The sequence below is a fragment of the Drosophila grimshawi genome, unplaced genomic scaffold (assembly GCF_018153295.1).
Source record: "Drosophila grimshawi isolate 15287-2541.00 unplaced genomic scaffold, ASM1815329v1 contig_311, whole genome shotgun sequence".
Taxonomy (NCBI): Eukaryota; Metazoa; Arthropoda; class Insecta; order Diptera; family Drosophilidae; genus Drosophila; species Drosophila grimshawi.
Window position 1 is genome coordinate 26,147,884 of NW_025063098.1, and position 16,868 is coordinate 26,164,751.

General features: G+C 41.5%; 6 protein-coding genes across 8 annotated transcripts; 4 read left to right on the forward strand and 2 right to left on the reverse strand.

The window, feature by feature from the left end:
* Positions 1-207: 207 nt before the first annotated feature.
* On the forward strand, positions 208-2,974 carry LOC6568630 (lysosomal acid phosphatase). The gene is made up of 7 exons (XM_001994392.2): positions 208-568; positions 1,139-1,234; positions 1,296-1,424; positions 1,516-1,629; positions 1,694-1,831; positions 2,204-2,608; positions 2,665-2,974. Exons 1-7 carry the CDS (start codon positions 419-421, stop codon positions 2,827-2,829), a joined length of 1,197 nt encoding a protein of 398 aa, XP_001994428.1. The 5' UTR covers positions 208-418; the 3' UTR covers positions 2,830-2,974.
* Positions 2,975-3,056: 82 nt separating this feature from the next.
* Positions 3,057-3,788, reverse strand: LOC116805842 (uncharacterized protein C15orf61 homolog). Its single transcript, XM_032740639.2, has 3 exons — positions 3,630-3,788; positions 3,386-3,572; positions 3,057-3,294 (listed from the first exon to the last, which is right to left on the reverse strand). Exons 1-3 carry the CDS (start codon positions 3,729-3,731, stop codon positions 3,164-3,166), a joined length of 420 nt encoding a protein of 139 aa, XP_032596530.1. The 5' UTR covers positions 3,732-3,788; the 3' UTR covers positions 3,057-3,163.
* Positions 3,789-4,396: 608 nt separating this feature from the next.
* Positions 4,397-7,203, forward strand: LOC6568629. 3 transcript variants are annotated; one of them, XM_032740414.2, is made up of 3 exons: positions 4,398-6,263; positions 6,316-6,522; positions 6,582-6,649. In XM_032740414.2, exons 1-2 carry the CDS (start codon positions 4,430-4,432, stop codon positions 6,501-6,503), a joined length of 2,022 nt encoding a protein of 673 aa, XP_032596305.1. In that variant the 5' UTR covers positions 4,398-4,429; the 3' UTR covers positions 6,504-6,522; positions 6,582-6,649. The 3 variants fall into 3 exon arrangements, with proteins under 3 accessions (XP_032596306.1, XP_032596305.1, XP_032596304.1); XM_032740413.2 differs by having other exon boundaries at positions 4,399-6,263; positions 6,316-6,498; positions 6,561-7,203; XM_032740415.2 differs by lacking the exon at positions 6,582-6,649 and having other exon boundaries at positions 4,397-6,263; positions 6,320-6,420.
* On the reverse strand, positions 7,186-7,644 carry LOC6568621. Its single transcript, XM_001994390.3, has one exon. It carries the CDS (start codon positions 7,627-7,629, stop codon positions 7,270-7,272), a length of 360 nt encoding a protein of 119 aa, XP_001994426.1. The 5' UTR covers positions 7,630-7,644; the 3' UTR covers positions 7,186-7,269.
* Positions 7,645-7,946: 302 nt separating this feature from the next.
* Positions 7,947-12,795, forward strand: LOC6568620 (phosphoinositide 3-kinase regulatory subunit 4). The gene is made up of 9 exons (XM_001994389.3): positions 7,947-8,136; positions 8,272-8,458; positions 8,521-8,981; positions 9,047-9,629; positions 9,693-10,709; positions 10,773-10,986; positions 11,111-11,750; positions 11,817-12,434; positions 12,498-12,795. Exons 1-9 carry the CDS (start codon positions 8,039-8,041, stop codon positions 12,727-12,729), a joined length of 4,050 nt encoding a protein of 1,349 aa, XP_001994425.1. The 5' UTR covers positions 7,947-8,038; the 3' UTR covers positions 12,730-12,795.
* Positions 12,796-13,782: 987 nt separating this feature from the next.
* LOC6568619 (G2/mitotic-specific cyclin-B3) lies at positions 13,783-16,253 on the forward strand. Its single transcript, XM_001994388.2, has 2 exons — positions 13,783-13,851; positions 13,949-16,253. Exon 2 carries the CDS (start codon positions 14,089-14,091, stop codon positions 15,856-15,858), a length of 1,770 nt encoding a protein of 589 aa, XP_001994424.1. The 5' UTR covers positions 13,783-13,851; positions 13,949-14,088; the 3' UTR covers positions 15,859-16,253.
* The last annotated feature ends 615 nt before the right edge of the window (positions 16,254-16,868 follow it).

A 16,868-nucleotide genomic window follows, 5' to 3' on the forward strand; every position in this document is an offset into this window, starting at 1 on the left:
TCGTTGTTGTCTTTGGCTGTGTTCCAACGTGTGCGCAACGCTAAATTTCCCATTGGGGTCTTTGTGTGCGACGGCTACATAATTTGATTATTAGCACATGTTTGACTTCGCTCTCTTACTCTCTCGCTCTTAGCGCTCACTCTCACTCGTTCTCTCTTTCTATATCTATCGCTCTCTGTAAGTTTATGAGGCCAAGCTGCTATCGATGTTTAGTTGTTGTTCAGTTGCCGACGTGTTGTGTTGCGTATTTATTATTGTTTGTTATTCGCGCACAAGCAATAACATAAAATAAACGAAACAAAAACAAAATAAAAAAAACTATTTTTAGGCTGTGAACTTTTCTAAAGTGCTCGAGTGCATACGTCTATATATTATAATAAACTGCAGTCAAATAAATACAACAATAAATTCAAATAAAATGTCGCCGTTCGACTGCAAATCACGGCGTGGCACTAAAATATCAGTTATAGTACTGGGCAGCGCTTTATGTATTGTGATGATGGCTTACTTTGTCTTTGGCGACAGCAACGATGAGCAGGGTCTCAAAAAGCTACGCATGATATCAATTGTAAGCACAAGCTTAAAAAACACGAAAAAACCACGTCAAATGCGCACAGCATTCATTGCATACCCTTCCAGAGAGTTATTATCGTTTTGTCACTGAGCAGGTAGCGCAAAGAAAGCGAATAATCTAAATACATAAAGTGGAATTGTGTAGATCCATTGGCTGAGTTAAAAATGTAATTTAAAAAAGTTTAGGTTAGAGAAAAGTTGAAAGTTGCAATTCATCTTAAATGGATATTTTGTACAAAATTTACAACATTGCAAAAATTTACATTAAAAACAAGAAAATAAGGCATGACGCTTAAGCAGAACAACATACTGCACATACGAATATATAATATATACATTTTAAATGAATATTTTGTATTACATTTTCTTTTCTGTTTTCTTCAAACATATATTTTCTTATACTTCTAATAGTTGATCAAATTTTAATCAGCATCGCATTATCAACATTTATTCGATTTTTGGGGTGCGTGATAAGCGACGCCTAAAAAGAACTAATATTCAAAGCTTGCAAGGGTATTTACTTTCGACCAACTTAACTACATTGATATTAATGTTCTATTAACAGCTGTTTCGCCATGGTGCCAAAAGTCCGAGTGGCTTCTATCCGAACGATCCACATGCAGCGCACGATTGGCAGGAAGGACTCGGAGCGCTCACACAGGTGAACTAATAATATATACAAATTATGTATAAATTCATAACGATTCTCTCTCATTGTGCAGAAGGGCACGTTGCAATCTTACAATTTGGGTCGGAATCTGCGCCTGCGTTATTATCGCTTATTACCATCCAATAGTATTTACACACAGCAGCAGGTGCATGTTCTAAGCTCCGCCGCGGAACGCTGTGTGGTGCGTCAATAAGTCAATAAGATATATAGATATTACTTAGTCTGGCGATAAGAGAAACTGTGTGTCTTATCAGTTGGTAGTTATCTTTTAGATGAGCGCTCAAAGCGTATTGGCCGGTTTGATGCCGCCGCTGGACAACAACAATGTGCTGCCAATTCCCTGGCAACCAGTGGCCATAAACACCCTAGCCCGCAACGATGATATTGTAAGTAGCTCCATCTAACCAAATTTTAAATTCGTGTGCACAACTTTCCTTGATTCGTTCACAGCTTTTGGCCCAAAAGAAGCCTTGTGCCAAATATGACAACATTCTACAGAAGCTATACAAAAATCCACCCCCAGAGCTGCGAAAGCTAAATGAGGAAAACAAGGCGCTCTACAAACTACTCAGCAAAAATACGGGAAAAGTAAGAAAAACAAATGAAAGAGGATTTATATACAAATATGTATAAAATATTTTTAATCAATATTTATCTGTCCGGCGATTCGTCCGATAAAGTGTTGTCAGCATCGAAGTCCTAAGTCAGTGGACGAACTTAAGATCTTTAATATTAAGTACAAAAATGATTTAAAATAATATTTTGTATTTAATTCAAGCATTTTTATTGCTATATATATTAACGTTTGTTTTTCAAATGATTAGTGATTGATACTTAGTCCAGAACGAATTCAACTTCAAATGTATATTCTACAGCTTTCAAAGTACAGTGTATCTTCTAATCAGATGCTTTCGACTAGAACGCTCTTATTTATTCTAATTCGATTTGTATATCCCACAGAACATTTCCACTGTGCTGGATGTGGAACTTTTGTATACCACTTTAAAAACCGAAGAGGAGGTTAGTCTGACGCTGCCCGATTGGACGGAGAATATATACCCAGAGGAAATTAGACCTTTGGCTGAACGGAGTTATACTCTATTTACGGAAACGCATCTGATGAAGCGGATTAAGGGTGGTGCATTTCTCACCGAAATACTCAAAAAAATGCAAAACAAACGCCGAAAGAATTTAAGTCCAGATCGCAAGATATTTCTATATTCAGCGCATGACGTAACGCTTGTGAATGTGATGAATTCCCTAGGAATATTGGATCAGACAGCAAATCTACCGGAATATGCGGCGGCATTAGTTTTTGAACTGCATCACAGCAAATCTTTCGCTGATGGGGATTTCGAAGTGAAGGTAAATTGGAAAATTATGTCAGTGAATTTTGAGCCTTATTTATTTGTTTTTTCTAGTTGGTTTACTACTTTAACAGCGAGGACAAATTCCCCAAGGAGCTGAGCATTCCCAATTGTGATGCGCCCTGTTCGCTTAGTCAGTTTAGCGCCTCACTGGAGCCAGTTTTGCTGGACAACTATGATGAAACCTGCGAGAATCCTATAACAGACTGCAAGAACTAAGTTAATGGTTGATTGTTGTTTTTTTTTTGTTTTCTATTGTTGCAAGTATTCTGTAAATGTTGCTATGTTGTTATTTTTTGACATATATAAAGATATATACCAGATACGCTGTGAAAAAATATAGGTTTACCGGATGAAAACTAAAGATTCTTCTATAAAACTTAGTGTACAATTTTACAACTTGTGGTGGACATTTTTTGAATGAATCTTTTTAGAGGTCTTTCAAATTATTTGTGAAATTGTAGGGAACGGGTTTACCACAGCCATTTAATCATCATATCAAAATATAACATTCTTAAGTGTTAAATTTCAGGATTTCGAATATATTAGAAATTCAGAACCTCGACCCTTTATCTTCGGCGTACAAAAAATAAATAGGCACCTCCACCTTATCGTTGAGGCGAACGATCTCTTTGTGGCTTATTAGACGAATTGCGGCAAGTCCATAGAATAGCATAGGGAGGCCTGCGACAAGTATGGTTTGATATAGCAGATAGACTATTTATATATATATATATATATATATATATATATATATATATATCTTAATCCTTACCCAAATTGATTACTTTCAGAAAGCGAAAGAATTTATCCTCCAGTGAGAGATCCTCGTATTCACGCTTGCTGCAATGATATTTCATGTATGGATAACACGCTGTGCGTAATATATGATAATTTGTGCCGGTTTCCAGAGTCCAATTAAAGTGCGACATTCCCCGCTGATCGTTTTGAACATCCTTAAACTAAATTCAAAGGGCTTTTAGTAAAGAGATTTTACGTTGGCTCGCTTTCTCACTTACCTTTACAAAATATGACGTCCAGAATGGCTCTTGACACTGTTTCAAATAAGCTGTTAGCACTTCGGAAGCTCGGGGTTTCAGCAAAATACGCGTACGTTGCATTTTTATTAATCAGAAACAACAGTTTTTATTGCATAAAGTGCGGAATATTTATAAACATTATATCAGCTGTTGCATTGAGAGCGTTGCCACACTAAGTTAATACCGGTAACCGTTCGATAGGTGCAACGATTTGTGATATGCAGTGGCGGTAATTTTGAAAATACTCATTTTGCATATTTCACTATTATTTCATATTATCAAATTATTTTAATTATTTGCACTATTCATATTTTTTATTGTTTCAGATCATCATTGAAGATAGGAAGACTCTATTTGTATTCATCTGTACGTCATTATGTTCAATACAATGTGCAAACGGAACACTTTAGGACGGTGTCGTTTGTTGGAAAATAGTTTTTTATTCTGTTTAACTCAACTGGCGAATGATGATGGTGGAAATGTAAGGAAACGTTTTTGTCCGCATTTAAATTAAAATTGTTATGTTAAGGAAAAGATAATTGAATGAACATCTCTGCCCAAGGTTCACTTCGAGAAGCTAGTTTTCGTCACAGACACATTTATTTCCTATTACGATTGTTTTTGACTGTCGTTTTGAGTTATATGTCCGATAGCTTACAATTGGACATATACAAATTTTAGAAGCTACTAAATAAAATAATTACATTATTCCATAAATTTGTAAAAGCTCTTGTGCTATTTTGCCAAATGTTTAAATTATATTGGCGGCACAAAATGAAATGTTTGCTTGGCCTGATCTACAGCTCGGACTACGAATAACAATCATATATCTATTCTTACTATTATCGATTACGACCACAGCAAATGCAACAAAACTGAACCACATGCAACAAAGGCTTAACCAGAATGCGCCTCCCAATAAAGTAGTCAGTTGGAAGCGAATGACAAACAGCAAAGTGAATATACCCCGTCTCTACACTGCTTACAGGGTACTGCTGGATGATAGGGGTGGTGGTGGTGGTGAAGTTAAGCTGGATGTGGGTCAAATAAGCAAAAAAGCGGCTATAGCAGAAGAAAATGATGCCGATACCATTAAGAAACTTGTCGAATCACACAAGACGCTGGACAAGCCAATAAAAACAGATAAGCAAAGCAACAAAGATCTCAGGCTCGCCAAAATGACTTTGGCTCCACCCTTTAAACTTGATGACACAACTGAACGCACTTTACCCGATGAAAACAACTCAAACGATGTGGAAGATGTCAAAAAGAAATCTTATATGAAAAAGCTTAAAGATAAGGACCATCTTATAGCCAAAACGAAGGTGCCTTCAAAAAACAAGGTAGATTCCTCAAAATCACCAATCGACATGAATCCAGCTGAAAAGCGCATTGTCGAGTTAAATCAGATATATACGGATTTTATGAAAGCTTGGCGAAACCCAACATCAGATTCCCAGGGTCTTAACCTCCTCGGCGAGAAGAACACATTTCCAGTGCCTCCCGTTCGTCTAAGTGCCTTAAATGAGCTTGTGAACATTGTTGAGAATCTTAAACAATCAAATCCTGTGGATGATATTGTCAAAGCCATCAATGATGAAATGAATCCCGAAAAAGAATGTCTAATCAGTACCAATAAATTAACAGCGAATGATAATCCAAAGAGCTTACAAGCCCATAGGCAGACAGCGAAAAAATTCAAACGGGTGGCTCCCAATGTGGACGAAGTAAAAACTGGCGGTCTTTATGAAGATTACAAGAAAAAACTCCATGGCATTTTGCAGGCGGACAAGCATCCACCTAAATTTCTAAAGGGAAAATCACTTAAAGAATTAACCCAATGTCATTGCGATGAAGTGAAGACCGCTAAAATATCCATCGATGGTGGAGGCCCAAAAATATCGAAAGATTCTGCTCCGTGTCACTGTGAGGCAACGAAATCAGAAAGTGTATCTGTCGATGGAAATACGGGTAAAATGTCTAATGGATTAATTCCTTGTCATTGTGAGGCGATGAAGGGTATCAACATGGCCGTTGTGCCAGATGCAAGGAAGTCACATAATAATAAGGAGCATCTCAAACAGATGGAAACTAGCAAGGAAAATACATTGAATGACGGCTCCAATCCTTATTATATATCGAACTCGAAGCAAAGGCAAATGGTGTGGAATGAAATACCATTGGTCAAGTCCGATGGTAAAGACAAATCCGAGCAACCAATATCGGGAGCACCTAAAGTCTTAGCTAAAAATGCCCCAAATCTTAACGAAGGGGAATCAAATGCAACAAAGGCTGTTCTTAACAATAAAACCATGCAAAAAAGTGGAACACATTCAGCAACATTCATTAAAAATCAAACGCAACTCCAGCAGATCCTTAAAATATTTCAAACTAGACATCACTGTATAAATGTGGAAAAAGCGCTAAAGCGCAGCTTGCCAAATAACTTTGATGCGACAGCCACAAATATAGCATTTCCCGAAGTGCTTGTTAATAAAATTGGACAGGTGCCTGTGGCAGGCGGTGGTAAAATGATTGAGAGTATGGCCAGGGAATTGAATGTGTCACCCGTGGAGATGGCTCAGCGTATAGCTGGCATGGACTCCAATTTGGGTAAGTAGTGTTGTATTAAGCACCACCTGAGTTTACAAAGATTTTCAAAAAGCAAGCCAGACCAACGGACGCCAAATGGTAAGCACAATACCGAGTCTCAGAGAGGGAATGAATAATGCGAATTTAGCGCCGATTTTGGAAAAGATATTACAACGTTTGCAGGCTATGCAAGATGCTAACTTGAATCAGAGTACACAAGAACATCTACCTTGCTGCTTTCCTGATCCAACAGATGGTTAGCTGAATCCTAAGAACTAAGGTTTGCATACAAATTCTTACTATTTTGCTCTTTATCAGGCGCTCCTTGTGAATTAACAGGCTCCTGGGAGTCGCTATTGCTTGGCATACGTATCAACATCAAGGACGACAATAAACCCATTGTGAAGGAAATTAAACCCACCTGCTATCAACCGAAAGTGCGTCGACAGTGTGTTAAATTTAGCCAAGCTCAAATGAAGGAGCGCCTGGAAGAGAAGACAAATAAAATGACCCCATTAAATATAACAATACAGGATACGTTGCCTCCTCGTGTGCATAATATGATAGATAACATAACCGAATGGATTTTCACGGGTCACACAATTAATACTCTGGGTGGACCTATAACCTTATCCTGTCGCAGACTCAACTCCAATTTGATGGGCACCTTTATGGGCTTTTGTAAGAAATGTGGTTGCATCGATACCATCTTTGGCAGTTGGACTTTTTGTCTGCCCTCCCGCGATTGTCAAGATGTAACTATGTCCATATTCGACAGACGGGATATTCTGCGACGCTTCCGGTTGGACGATATACGCAGGGAGCGATTTAAGGAAAACCTATACACCAAATTTGGCAAGCAACAGACTAAAACATAGAAAACACTGCCGATGATATTTAATAATTATCTGTTTTCATTTTTATTTGTTATGCATTTCTTTATTTTGATATATATTTATACAATGTTCTTGTTTTTGTTTGATTTGCATTTATTATGCGTATATATAATACTTCTTTTGTATTATAGCTATTCATATTGATGGCGATTGATGAAGGACATGGCATATCCAATTGAACGCTTCACACAATGCTCGTCCATTTCATTGCCCGTTTTGCACTGCCTCAACTGGTTAACAACATAGTCGACAACTTGACTTTTGAGTTGGTCGTTATTGTGAACACGTTCCAAACGTTTCTCAACTTTGTGGATGAGCAAATTGGCTTCGGGAAAATCAGCCACATCACGGGGCCACATATCTGATTGCTTGTGAGTCCAGCTGGCTCGAGATTCCTCATCATTTAAACTGGAGTCCTGTGACTTTCTCCAGGTTCCAGCTTGAGCCAGACCCAAAACACAGGCAAGCAGTAAAATGTATGAAATATGCATTATGTGCAATTGATTGGACGCCGATTTCAACTATTGATTGGTATTAATGGTGCTCCAATTTATACGATTTACCAATAATTATTTTGCTGAATTATCAATTTCTACCAGGTCTTCGAACTTTAAACAGACGCTTACGTTTGCATTTCTTATCTCTAGTATATATGTATTCGAAAACTAGCTAAGCGCGCGTGTTTAAAATAAATCGATAGCTGCTGCAAGCACAACAGCTGTTAAGGTCACGTTTGCCAGCACTTTTTTTCTTTTTGTTTTTAATTTCGTATTTGGCAACCCTGCACGAAAATACACCAACAAGAAAAAGTGTTAGCTGCATTTTTGTGCTATAAAAAACAAAACAAATAGCGAAAAAAGCGAGTGTTGTGATCGGCAGATAGGAGCAAATGCCAGGAAAATGGGTAATCAATTGGTTGGCATTGCACCATCGCAGATCTATGCAGTGGAACACTACTTTTCGGGCCAGTTTGGCAACGAAATCATTTTCGACTTGAAGTGAGTATAAAATTTAACAGCTGTGCTATGACTACTACTATATGTGCTATATACATAAGTATGAATGTGTATATACACGCATGTATACGTATGTATAATAATTAATAATTTGTGACGTTTCTCATCCACCCACAGCATGGGCAGTACGCGTTTCTTTAAGGTTGCCAAAGCCAAAACCGATGAGGGCTTAATTGTTGTGAAAGTATTTGTCAAACATGATCCGACATTACCGTTGGAGGATCACAAGGAGCGTTTGGAGAGCATCAAGAAAATATTAACGCTGGCGAATGCCGTTAATTGTTTGCCCTTCCAGCGAGTCGAGGTTTGGACGCAATTAGATTTTTCGCAAAAATATATACCTGATAGATATTTAATCCTTTCCAGCTCATTGATAAGGCGGCCTACATAATGCGCGAGTATGTGAAGCATAGTCTTTATGATCGCGTGTCCACGCGACCATTTTTAACTGTGCTGGAGAAAAAGTGGATCACATTTCAGATACTATGCGCTCTGAATCAGTGTCACAAGCAGAAGATCTGTCACGGCGATATTAAGCTGGAGAACATATTGATTACTTCGTGGAATTGGATTCTATTGTCGGATTTTGCATCGTTCAAGCCCACATATCTGCCCGAAGATAATCCAGCTGATTATACATATTTCTTTGATACAAGTCGACGTCGCACTTGCTACATAGCTCCCGAACGCTTTGTAAAAACTCTGTCCTCAGAGGATGATCCCTATAATGCAAATATGTCGGTTATACACTCCGATTCGATAATACGTGTGCCGACCTCATATGCAGGAAACACTCTACAGCCGGCTATGGATATCTTTTCCGCTGGGTAAGTCTTGATATTATGCACAATTAAATGACAGTAAAGAATATTAATTCAATTATAACTTGCAGTTGCGCGCTGCTTGAGCTATGGACGGAGGGCACTGCTCCATTCGAGCTGTCGCAGCTGCTCGCTTATAGACTCGGGGAACGAGAGTTGGTGGAGAAACACTTGGCTGGGATTGAGAACGAGCGATTGCGTAATTTGCTGGCATCTATGATTGACATTAATTCGATGAATCGCAGGAGCGCCGAGGATTATTTGGATCAGGAACGTGATCAACTATTTCCTGAATATTTTTACTCATTTCTGCAGTCGTATTTGCAAATGTTCTCATCGACGCCAATTATGTCGCCAGATGATAAGATACAGTGTCTGCACAAGGATATTGGACACTGTATCAAGGTGCTGACACAAGCACAGGACTTGACACCCAGTGACGAGGACGAACACAACCCGGAGAAAAGGGATCCGATTAAATGTGAACGCCTGCCACCGGAACAGGATGGCCTAATATTAATCATCACAGTGGTTACCTCTTGCATTCGTGGACTGAAGCAGTCAAGTACGAAAATTGCTGCACTGCAGCTGCTGCAAAAGCTATCCAAATATACCACCTCGGAGACCATACTGGATCGCATATTGCCCTACATTGTATGTATTGAGATTTACTTGACAAATCTTACTCTTCATCTCATTCTCTCAAACACATTTCAGCTTAATTTGGCGCAAAAGTCGACGGCAAAGGTACAGGTTCAGGCCTTTGAAACGCTGACAGCCTGCCTGAGCATGGTGAAGGACATTCCACGCAGTGATGCCAACGTCTTCCCCGAATACATCCTGCCCTACATCTCCGATCTGGCCAGCGAATCAAGTGCGGTAATTGTACGCGTTGCTTTCGCCCGAAATATTGCAGTGCTAGCAAAGAGTGCTGTCTATTTTCTGGAGGAGACGCAACGCAATGCACCCAATGAGATGCCCACTCCACGCTACGAAGCAGAGCTGAATGCTCTGCATGACGTTGTGCGTCTGGCGGTGCTTAGTTTGTTGACGGACTCGCAACCGATTGTCAAGCAGACACTAATGGAGTCGGGCATTTGTGATCTGTGTGCGTTCTTTGGCAAGGAGAAGGCCAGCGAAGTGATTCTCGCTCACATTCTGACTTTCCTCAACGATGATGATAAGAACTTGCGCGGTGCTTTCTACGATAATATCGCGGGCGTTGCTGGCTATGTGGGTTGGCAGGCGTCGGATATATTGGTGCCGCTACTCCAACAAGGACTTACCGATCGCGAGGAGTTCGTCATAGCCAAGGCCATTAGAGCGGTAACCACACTCATTGAGCTTGGACACATTAGAAAGCCCACCGTAACGGAGATTGTGAATGAGACCGCCTGTTATATGTGCCATCCGAATTTGTGGGTGCGTCACGAGATCTGTGGCATGATCGCCACAACGGCGCGCAATCTCAGCGCAATTGATGTGCAGTGTAAGATTATGCCAGCGATTGGTAGATTCCTCAAGGCGCCGGTTATCCAAGTGGAGAAGCCACATATTCTGCTCGACTGCCTGCTGCCGCCCATACCCAGACAGATCTTTGATAGCGTGTTGCGTTTCCAGGACATACAGCATTTCGTTGGCGCCCTCGAGGATCGGGTGCGTTTGCGTAGTAACACGCGCCACAGCGGCCAGCCGCAGGCACAGCTGGAGGACATGGGACAGACACTGCGCAATGTAAGTGCTTTGGCAATTTCGGTCGTTCTCCAGCGAACCACTCACATTTCCAAAACACTGCAGCTTTTCAGGCGGCTCAACTCGGAAGGACTAACGGAGACGATCGAGCTGCAACTGTTGGCCATGAAAACGTTTTTGATATCGTTGAAGCACAAGGATCTGCAGGATCCCGACGATGCAGGCCTGGCCAATGGACGCATTGTGGTCAGCCGCAAACAAGTCGCATGCCACGAATATCCACTCGCCGACAAGGCCAACAAAATGTTGCTTGATAATCGTAAGATTTTTAATTATAAATACCTATTTTCCCATTCTGCGTCCATATCTGTCTCAGGTTTGGTAGCCCGGCGCTGATCGATAGCTGCTAATTGTTACATTCAATTAAATTATTTTCATTATAGGCACTAATGATGCACATGCTCCCACACTGGTATCGCCTGCATCCGATGCGGCTGTTACGCCCCACATGACCGCTGGCACATCGGGCAGTCCCGCCTCCGGCGTCATGGTGCTGGGTGTGCCGACAAGCACAGTGAGCGCGGCCACTTCACTGGGTGAATATACGATGCCGGATCGCAATTATTCGCTGGAACGTTCGTCGGAGTGCTGCAAGGACTTGGAGTCGCTGACGCTAAAGATCAAGCGTCGCTATAATGTCCTGGCACTCTCGCAACGTTGCAACTATGATAAGCTTGTGACACCGTATCCATCCAATTGGCGTCTCAATGGCACATTGGTGGCCCATTTGCATGAGCATTCCGAGTCGGTAATTAAGTTGGCCCCTCTACGACCCGATGGTTCTCTGTTTGCCAGCGGCAGCATCGATGGCACTGTTCGGCTGTGGGACTGCAGCAAACTGAATGGCAATCAGGGCATTAATAAATCGCGCCAGGTTTATTGCGCTCAGACGCCAATCTATGCGCTTGCCGCCTGTGACGCTGGACAATCGCTGGCGGTGGGCGGCAAGGATGGCAGCTTGCTCATCATGCGCATCGATCGCAATTCCACCAAGATGACGCTGCAACAGGCACTGGATCAGAAGTAAAATATATATTCTACAATTTTCACATTATAATGGGGCATAGACTAATCCAGTTTTTCTTGCAGAGAACATAATAATGATGGACCAGTTGTGGATATGCATGCCTATGATCAGGCAGCGCAGAGTGTCATTGTTTATGCCACACTCTATGGCGGCATTGTGGCCTGGGATACCCGGATGCAGCATAGCGCCTGGCGTTTGCAGAATGAGTTGCGTCACGGCGTAATTACGACCATCTGTGCAGATCCAACGGGCTCGTGGCTGGCAACGGGCACCAGTGGGGGCAAGCACATTTGCTGGGATCTGCGATTTCGGCTGCCCATAACAGAGATTAAGCATCCGGCGGACTCGTGGATAAGGAAAGTCGCCTGCCATCCCACGGAGCCATCGTATTTGATCTCCGCCTCGCAGTCGAACAATGAGGTGTCTGTGTGGAACATTGAGACGGGTCAGCGACAAACGGTGCTCTGGGCCAGTTCGGCACCGGTGCTTACAAACACCAGTCTCAATGATCCGGCAACAAATTGCGGCATCTTAAGTGGAGTTGTCGATGGATCGCCATTTATTTTGACGGGTAGCTCGGATCAACGCATCAGATACTGGGACATTGGATCACCAAAGAACTCGGCACTGAAAGTGCCCGCAGCCAATGATAACTTGACAAATGTATCCTTTAACTATAGGTAACTATATTTATGCTACGGATTCTCAGATTTTATCACATATTTATCTTTGGATTATTGTAGTGCCCGTCTCATCGATGGCAGCCAGGTGATTGAGGAGCAAATCATTCCTAAGTGCAACGCAGGCGACTCGCAACAGTTGCGCAATTCGATCGAAGAGAGTCCCAGATCGGGACCGGATATGCCCAAGGCAAGTCATCACGATGCGATTACCGATTTACTCATGTGCAAGGATAAGGGTCAAATCTATATAGCATCGGCATCGCGAGACGGTGTCATCAAGCTTTGGAAGTAATATCTGTATTTTAACTCTTTATCTGTGATTAGTCCAATTAAAACAACAACAACATATAACTTATAACACCAATCAGCCCCTTTGATGACTCTATTTGTTGTTCTATAGAGGCGTCAAGGCGCCTGTGCGTCTCATTTTTGTGCTGCCAACGATGAGCATCAGCGTGAATCATATTTACTTGGTATCTGTGTTTTCGACAGCCCATCAGAGAGATCAATAACCCGGCTATATAAGAAAAGTTGCCTGCAATTCCGGGGTGCCACCATATTTTATCTCTGCCTAGGCATCGGTGATTCAACAACAACCAGTGCTGTTGTCGATGGATCACCAAAGAACTCGGCGACGAGATTGCCTGCAACCAAATATAATTTGGCAAATGTGTCCCTTAACTAGAGTTAATTATTCCTTATGGTTGCTCTCAGCAATGCATTTGTCACAATCAACTGGTTGCTTCTATAAATCTGGGCGTTTTTCTAAATCAAGGATAAGTATGTGTTAATAAAATATGCACCCCAAAGAATATTTACAAATACTTTAATTGAATTATTTGTATTGTATGCTTAGTGCTTATCACACTAATCACATTTTATATATACAAATTACACGTTAAGTTCAAATTAGCATCGTTCTTCATTAAGTATTTACGTTGCCAGATTGCATTTAACTAGATTTTAATTTGATTTTTTTAGAGCAGTAGAAATATATTCGGTAATTTAATTGTACTTTAAATACATTTCTTATCGACTAAGGGCTTTAAGTTTTAACTAAAATGGCACATATTTTCTTTCTTTGTGTTTGTGATTAGTCTAAAATAAGGCACCTCATAGCAATCTACATACTGTATCGACTTTTCATACGTTAAGTTCAAATGCAATATTGCATCATCTCATCTTTTACCTCGACTTGAATGGCTCCGGTGGACATAGATTACGCGCCAAGCATTTGTAACGTGGTGGCAACGTATACATTATGAATATTCGAACGACAACCCTACAAAACAGACGCCGCAGCCAACATCACGTTTTTTGATTTTTGCAGCTGGCGCTGTTTTTCACTTTTGTATCTTTGCAAGCGCCGTTATGAGCAGAGCAGCCCAAGCGCCATAAGTCAAAGTGAATCAAAGTGAGTTTTATAAGACGCTCAGACGCTTACAAAAAAATAACAATAAATAAGCAAACAACTCACTTAAAACAATTCGTCTATTCACAATTAAACAAAGCTATAACGGAGCGCGAGACCAAAGTACCAAAACGGCAGTAAAAACAACAAGAACAACATCAGCCCAACAACAAAAACACGCACGGCACGAAAGCGCAGTGTGCAGCAGGACAACAACAACCACGACGACAGCAATTCAAAATGGCGCCAATTAAGGGCACAACTCGAGCAGCGGCTGCTAGCAGTCAGACAGCGGTCATAAAGGGAGTTTTACCGTTGCGTGGAAAGGGGCTGAGCCGACGGGTGGCGGCGGGTGGGAACCACAACCAAAACAACATCGATCCAAATATGGAGAATATGCAGACGCGCGGCAAGCGCAAAGCGGACAATAGTCCCATCAAAAATGATAAGATCAAGCGCACGGCGCTGGGCAATTTGACAAACAATGTGAAAATTATGACCCTGCATCCCGGCGAAGAGGATCAGCAGCAACAGCAGCAAGTACAAGCGCCCAAGAAACCTACAGCACAGCAGCTGCAGACGCTCCTGGATGCTAAGAACAATGACAATGGGAACGTGTTCGTCGCCGGCGCAGCCATAGCAGCCCCTTCCATGCCCAATAAAATAATGACGCGCGCCTCAAGCAAGATAGAAGATGCCGTGGAGAACTGCCACAAGGTGCTCGACAAGTTCGAGGAGGCGCTGACGCGTCCAAAGACGCGTAAGTCACTAGTGGCCGCCAAGAAACCAATGGCCATGCCCATGGCCATGCCGGATGCAGTGCCGCAGCCTTTGCTCAAATTGCCGGCACCGCCGCCACCACCACTGCCAGCAGCAGCGGCTGTCGTTAAGCCAGTGCGTCGCATCTCAAATGATTTTAACAAGACTGAGGAGAGCCTGTATATGTCTGCGCTGGAGGACATCTCCACCTGCGATTCGATGCGTCTCTCGGGCAACTTTGAGGCCACCCGTCGACGCTCCGCCAAATTGCAACAAAAGACTGACCAGCCAACGGTAGTGCAGCAATCGATGATGATTGCAGCCGCTGCCGCTGCTGCTGCTGCCAAATTGACGCCTGTGCCACCTGTGCCCTCGGATGTGGAGGACTTTGATCGCAAAAATTGGGATGATCCGTTCCAGGTCTCCCACTATGCCATGGATATATTCAACTATTTAAAGAAGCGTGAACCAGAGTTTCCCATACACGATTATATGCCGCAGCAAGTACATTTGACCACCTGGATGCGAACACTGCTCGTCGACTGGATGGTCGAGGTGCAGGAGACTTTTGAACTCAACCATGAGACGCTCTATTTGGCTGTGAAAATCGTCGATCTCTATTTGTGCCGCACGGTGATCAACAAGGAGAAGTTGCAGTTGTTAGGCGCCGCTGCCTTCTTTATTGCCTGCAAATATGATGAACGTCAGCCGCCCTTAATTGAGGATTTCCTGTACATTTGCGATGGAGCGTACAATCACGAGGAGCTGGTCAAAATGGAGATGGAAACGTTGCGCACCATCAAGTATGATCTCGGCATTCCGCTCTCGTATCGCTTCCTGCGCCGCTATGCCCGCTGTGCCAATGTGCAGATGCCCACGCTGACTCTGGCCCGTTATATTTTGGAGCTATCGCTGATGGATTATGCGACGATTGGATTTAGTGATTCCCAGATGGCATCGGCTGCTCTATTTATGGCGTTGCGCATGCATGGCGGCGTCGCAAATGTGCACAAAAAGACCTGGAGCTCAACGCTGATCTACTATACGGGATATCAGTTGGCAGATTTTGCCGAGATTATACCCGTGCTGAATGGGGGACTGCATCGGACGCCGCGGGCCACAATCAAGACGATACGGAACAAGTATTCACACAAGATCTTTCATGAAGTAGCCAAAGTGCCGCTGCTCAGCAATCAGCAGATGTTCCAATGCAATCTCGATCTGAACGATAGCAACTCGTGCACTGGATGAGAATATATCAAGATTATCGATGTAAGCGACAGCAAGCTTTTTCCATTTAGCCAAATTAACAATCGAGAAACAAACAAACAAACAAGAAAAAGAAAGAAAGAACAAAAAAATGTTACGCTTCACTTAGACATTAAGACCTAAACACCAACACAACAAAACAAATAAGAAAATAACTAAGAAGAAGCCAATTCATCATATTCATATGCATATTATACATCTTATATTTTTATGTTTACTTAATTTTATTTTATTTTGTAACATTTCTTCACTGATTTACCATTATGACCATTACCATTAACCATTAACCATTATTAATTTTTCATTGTTTCACGTTTATTGTTTAGACACAACTGACCGCCACCCATAAATAAAAATGTATCGATTGTATTTAAATATATGCTATGCTATTTTTAATCCCAAGAAGAACAACAAAAATAACAATAAATTTTACACACATACTTTAAGCACAAGCAAAGCTCTGACATGGATTTTACTACGCAACAACAAATTTATACAGATGTTTCAGATACTACTTACTATAATATACGATACTAACAACTAACCGGGATTTGTTCCTCCAATTTTATGTACGTAATATGTTGTAGTTGTTGTAAACTGATGATTATTGTATTTGTTAAACATTCATGACTTATATTTATGTATGTATTATGTTCAATGTTTGTCTAAGTAATTGTATTATGTATGTATTCCGTATGCCATGTTATCCCATATATGTATTTGTATATGTATGTATGTATTATGCGCTGCCAGTCAAGAATAACCAATAAACACACACACACTCACTTTTCAAAAATAATGTAAATTATATATATATATATATACATATATATTGAAGGGTGGAAATTGCATGATGAGAAAGTCTTTAGGTAAGTGAAATTACTTCACATATCTTTATATACATATATATATATTTGTGGCATTCTTGTGTCGCTCTAGTTTTCTTTGATTTTCTTCAGGTGAGTATTTGATCCTTTGTCACACACACACAC